The sequence below is a fragment of the Lonchura striata genome (genome assembly GCF_046129695.1).
Source record: "Lonchura striata isolate bLonStr1 chromosome 14 unlocalized genomic scaffold, bLonStr1.mat SUPER_14_unloc_1, whole genome shotgun sequence".
NCBI classification, from domain to species: Eukaryota; Metazoa; Chordata; class Aves; order Passeriformes; family Estrildidae; genus Lonchura; species Lonchura striata.
In genome coordinates, this window is record NW_027461074.1 from 74400 (window position 1) to 80439 (window position 6040).

The 6040-nt window shown below is 49.5% G+C and overlaps 1 protein-coding gene across 1 annotated transcript; it reads right to left on the minus strand.

The window, feature by feature from the left end:
- Positions 1 to 368: 368 nt before the first annotated feature.
- On the minus strand, positions 369 to 5785 carry LOC144248386 (uncharacterized). Its single transcript, XM_077790548.1, is given in 3 exon segments — positions 369 to 788; positions 791 to 1374; positions 5776 to 5785. Coding segments are annotated over 3 exon segments (1014 nt in total).
- Positions 5786 to 6040: the final 255 nt, after the last annotated feature.

Below are 6040 nucleotides of genomic sequence, written 5' to 3' on the forward strand. Positions count from 1 at the left end.
CTTGTCTTCAGGAGTGCAAAGCTGTGGAGAACACAGCCTGAAATCCCCCAAGAACCCACAAATCCTTCAGAATATGTCCCCAGACTATAAATTTAATCTCAAATACCTGTTAAAGGGTTGGACTTTGGGAATATCTGAATAATTACTTTATTTTCAGTCCTATTTCAGGTGTTTTAATTGATAAAGACATATCTGAAGAACGTTAAGGCCAAACCAAAAAGATGACCAGTCAGGTGTCTTCCCAACATGGATCACAGCGAATGTGGGTCACCAGGCCTGTGCACAGCATGGGTCTTCCCATGGGGGATAAGGCTGGAGCAGTGTACAAAGCTCTTCATGCAGTTGGGGGACTCACCGGGCTTCCCTTACTAGTGCCTCCGTTGGTGTTTGGTCAAGTGAGAGCTCTGGGTGAAGCTCTTCCCACACCGGGGACACTCATAGGGCCTCTCCCCAGTGTGGATGCGCCGGTGCTTGACAAGGGAGGAGTTGTACTTGAAGCCCTTCCCGCAGTCGGGGCAGCGGAAGGGCCTCTCATCCATGTGAATCCGCTGATGGCAGAGGAGATTAGAGCTGGTCTTAAACTTTTTCTGACACTCAGGACACTCATAGGGCCTCTCCCCAGTGTGGATCATTTGGTGGATGATGAGGTTGGACCTCTGGCTGAAGCCCTTCCCACATTGCTCACACTTGTATGGCCTTTGCCCAGTGTGGATGATCTGGTGGCGGATCAAGTTGGATCTTGTGCTGTAGCTCATCCCACATTCCCCGCACTCATAGGGCCTCTCTCCCTGGTGTGGATGCACCGGTGGGTGACGAGGGTGGAGTTGCGCTTGAATCCCTTCCCACAGTCCGGGCAGCAGAAGGGCCTCTCATCCGTGTGAAGCCGCTGGTGCAGGAGGAGAGTGGAGCTGGTGTGAAACCTCTTCTGACACTCAGGACACTCGTAGGGCCTCTCCCCAGTGTGGATGCGTTGGTGGGTGACAAGGGCAGAGCTGCAGCTGAAGCCCTTCCCACACTCCCCACACTCGTAGGCCCATTCCCCAGTGTGGATCATCCGGTGGTGGATCAGGTTGTTGCTCCTCCTGAAGCTCTTCCCACACTCCAAGCACTTGTAGGGCTTCTCCCCATCATGATGCTGCTCAGGCACCACCAGCTCCGAGCTCTGGCTGAATCTCTGCCCACCTTCCCGGCACAGAGTGGGACTTTCCTCCTCAGAACACCCTGGGCTGGCATTGCAGCCCCTCCTCCTGTGGCATCTCTGGGGCTTTTCCTCACTGTTGTATTCCTGCACCATGGAGCTGCTCAAAATGGCCTCTTCCAAGAGGTTCTGCTGCGGAGATTTATCCTCCCTGGTCTTTATCTTCTTCTCCTTGTCTGGGGGAGGAAGGACAAGGAGTAGGTGGGATTTGCCTCCGTGCCAGATGGAATGGCAAGGAGATCTCCCACAGTGCGTCCCCAGCAGGAGGACAACGGCAGTGGGGCTGTCCTGCAGCTGGGAGCCAGGCTGAGCTGGGAGATGGAGCAGGAGAGAGGGGGAAAGGGGCACTGACTTCCTCCTCACCTGCCTCGGTGTCCCAGGGCATCTTTCTTTTCCTTGCAACCTTCTCCTCCATCTGGCGAATGTTTGGGTATGGGAAATCCTGTTTTGGGAGGTAAACAAGGGATGAGCACAGTGAGTTTGTTACTGGTTGGAAGGCAAACCAGGGGGACAGTCTAAGCCAGAAGGACAATTGAATAAGATAATTAAGATCAAGGCAATGATGCAGAAACACTGGTTTAAACTCACAGAGTCAGGATATAACCTGATACCCCGCTGGTCAGGGTGGTGGTAGCAGTCTGATGAAATGGTGGCTGCAGTCCAGCTGGAGTGATGAACGTGATTCTGTCAAAGTGGCGATCCTGTAGAAGGGTCTGGTCTTCCTCTGAAGGTCCAGTGGTGCTTATGGAGCTCTTGTCCTCTGGGAATCCAGTAGGCAAGGTGATCGTGGTGTTGCAAGGGTGAGATTATATCCAGGCAGGAATGCTTGGTTCCTCCCCCTGGGCGGAGCATCCCACAATGGGATGATGTAATTTTATCAGTGCTGCAGTGACACTCAGTGGCCCATTAACAGAAGATGGCCCCTGGAGGGCGTTATCAGGGCTGAGCCATGGAAGAGATAAAGAACACTGCCCCACCTGTTGATAACAGTTTATGGAGATGGGGACTGAAAACACTTTTGGTTACATCTGACACTGTAACCTGAAACAGTGAGGCAATCCCTGCTCGGGGTGGGGGGTGAACACCACCCCCCTTACCCAAACTGGCTCAGGTGTAAAACCCCCACCCTGGGAAGGCCACGCACACAGGGGACAATGTCACACTTGCCCTGCACCAGGGGAGATCTCTGTCCCTGTCACTCCCTTGCTTTCTCCCCTTTTCTCTTCCTTTCCATCTCTCTCTACCTCACATTTACTGGTCAGTAAAATTCACTTTGGATTTGGTGTTGTTAGCACCTTATTTGGGGCAGGGGCATCTCTCTAACAATTTTATTAACCAAACTGCAATATTACTTTGCACAGTGAGTTCAGGGCACTGTTGGCTGACCCCAAGTGTCTTTGACAACAGCATGGTTCCCTCCTCTGCAGAGGTTCTGCTTCTTTCCGAAGGAACTCTTGGAAACTTCGATGCAGCTTCCTCTGAGCAACTTTTGGGAGAACTTATGAGGAAAGTGGAAGCTGTGGGTGGCCAGGGTAAAGAAAATATTTTGTTTTCCTGCTTTGAAAACTGCTTTGAATAGTCTGTTAAAATCACTGGAGGAAAGGGAACAAATGATACCAGCGAGACTGACAAGGATCATTCACCCCAAGGTGAGAAACACAAGGCTACTAAAGTCCTACAAGAAGCCCAGCTCAAGTTATTCCGAAATAACTCCTGAATTCAAAAGATTGGGGGGAGAATCATTATTTTCTTCATCCCTGTCACCTTTGTGACAGCCACACAGACTGTTCCCTTCCTTTTAATAATCTGTATTGGGACAAATTTCAATGTTTTGTTTTTTGGAACCTGCCAGCATCGGAGCTGGAGCTGTGCTGGAACTGATGAAATTTGGAATTACCACAGAATTGCTTCTGTTGTTGGTCTATTAATATTTGGGATTTGTTTGTGTTTCCATCAGAAGTGACTTGTGGGAAGAGCAAAACTTCCTCAAGGCATTTTATAGAGGGTTAAATTTGATTTCTGCTGAATTTGTTTTGTCCAGTGCTCAGGGGATGCTCAAGGGGTCTTGGGTTTTGGTTTATGTCCTGGGTTGTAAGATAAGCTTGTATTCCATTTGCCATCTGTTGAAGGCAAAACCGGTTGGACAGGTTTTTGTTATCTCTCTCAGAGACAATGGTTTTGCCCTGTAGAGGCAATGGTTTGTTTATACACCATTGACTGATTCAATGAAGGGCTGGTAAATGTAACACCGTGAGGGGTCCCACCCAGAGGGGGGAAGCCAAGCACTCTATTGTTGTTTAAAGGGGTAGCTTTTTGGGGAGAGGAGGCAGCTCTCTGGGCGGGACTCCGAGAGAAGCAGCTCTCTCTCTCTTCGTGGGATTCCGAGAGAAGCAGCTCTCTCTCTCTTCGCGGGATTCCTGGGGAAGCAGCTCTCTCTAGCTCTCTCTTCGGCGGCACTCGCAGCGAAGCAGCCGGCGCGCGCTGAGCCGACGGCGGCGGAGCTCAGAGGCAACCCCGGCGCAGAGGAAGACCGGCCCCACTGCCACCAGATCTTCAGAGGAAAACTATACCCTTCTAAAGATCACCACTGCAGCTGCAACTCATCAACTATTGCAAGGGAAGCAATTGTCCCAGCAGAACTGATACTGGCATCCCTCAGGTTCTGGACTTTTTCTTTCACTGGTTTTGTTTGTACCGATTGCATTTGCCTTTTTTTTAAATTGTTGTCTAGTTTTCTCCTAGTAAAGAATTGTTACTCCCACTCCCATATCTTTGCCTGAGAGCCTTTTAATTTAAAGATCCTGGTAATTCAGAGGGAGGGGGGTTTGCCGTTCTCCATTGCACAGGAGGCTTTGCCCTCTTTTACAGACTCCTGTCTTGTCGAACCAAGACAGTTTGGCTCTAATTTTCTTCTGATTTGTCTTTATCATTTAAAAACACCTGAAAAATTACTAAAAAGAGTATTGACCAGAGATGTCAAAAGTCCCACCATTTAAGAGGTATTTGAGGTGGAATTTACAGTTTGGTAACATATTCTGGAGGATTTGTGGGTTCTTGGGCGTTATCTGGGAGTATTCTCCATATTTTTGCGCTCTAAAAGCCAAGGTGGATTTGTCTGTCACACGAAAATGACTCAATCCCACCTCAAAATGGCTGGTTCCCACCTCACTCCCATGCCAAAATTACTCAATTCCTCAGCCTCCAGGATGAGATGGGGTTGGAAGGTGATTGGGAGAAGTGAGATACAAATTTGAGGGTGTGGGATCAGGATTGTGTGGGGACGGGTGGGTGTCATTTATTTTGATAATAAATAAAACTTTCAGGATTACTGATTTCTGTCCCATTCATTTTCTGTCAGTTCTGGTTTGCTTTTCAGACTGCTGCCTTCTCAGCTGATTGTGTTTGTGTCCTCCTGTCCCTGACTGAAAAGCAAGATGTGTTCTATTTGCCATCTGTATGGCAGTTGTCCTGTGTTAAGTGGGCAGTTTTTCCTTATCTCTTCCACAGTTAATCCTCCCTCAGGGGAGACAGCTGCTGATAATGGGCTATTGAATGTCACTGCATGACTGATAAGAACTGTAACACCCCATTGTGAGATGTTCCGCCCAGAGGGAGGAGCCAAGCATTCCTACCTGCATCTAGTCTTGAGATTCTGGCCCACCAACGCAGCTTTTTCTGGGCTGGATTTCTCAGAGGAACAGCTGCCTCTTCCTCTTCAGAAGAAGACACCCATTCCTACAGGATCACTTCTCCAACAGAACCACACCTGACACTCCTGGAGGACTGCACCCACAGTTCCCATTGGACTCCAGCCAACACCCTGTCCAACAGGGAGTCACATTGTATTCTCACTCTGTCATTGTTGTTTTAGTTTACTGCATTGTTTATTTTATAGTTCTATTTTCTTCCCTAATAAAAAACTGTTATTCCTGCTCCCATATTTTTTTACCTGACAGGCCCCCTTAATTTCAAATTTATAACAATTCTGAAAGATTCTACATTTTTCCATTTCAGGGGAGGCTCCTGCCTTCCTTAGAAGACACCTGTCTTTCCAAACTAAAACACCTCCTTTCTCTCCTGCCTTCCTTTGCCTGCTCTGTTTCTCTCTCAGTGTCTCCTTTGACCCAGGGCAGCTCCCACCAAAGACCCTGTCCTGATTTCATTCCCAATCCATGAGCTACGACAACCATGGGTGAAGTTAGGAAGGCTGGCAGTGAAATGTCACTGTAGGATCCTGCTCTACTTGGCTTTTGGCTCCTTCATAAGAGCTTTTCCTTCAAGGGCAGGAACATCTTTTCCTGGCTGGGAACTGGAATTCCAGCCCCTGGGAGTGTGTGCCACGGATCCCAGAAGGGCATTCCCAAGGTTCCCAGGGTGCTGCTCCTGCTGTGCCTCCCAAGGAGCTGTGCAGGGCAGGGGACAAGGTGAAGCAGCTGTGTTGGTGCTGCAGTGCCACAACAGCCCCTGGTTCCAGGAGTTTCCACACTGCCAACAGTAGTTCCTGGGTTCCATGATGCCCTGCTGTGTCCCCATGGATATTTGGTGTCATGAAGTTCTTCAGTGTCACAATTACTTACCTCGCTCCATGAGCTTCCACAGTATCCAAATGGCCTCCTTGGATGGGAAGTGTCACCATGGACCATTGGCTCCATGCAGCCCCGCTGGGTCACCTTGGACTCCTTGGTTCCATGAGGTTCTGGGGGTGTCTCCATGGTCTCCTTGGATCCACAGTGTCACAATGGACCACTGAATCCACGTGGCCCTGTTGTGTCACCGTGGCCCCTTGGTTCCATGGGACCCCAGGGTCACAATTGACTCCTTGCTTCCATGTCATGCCCTCAG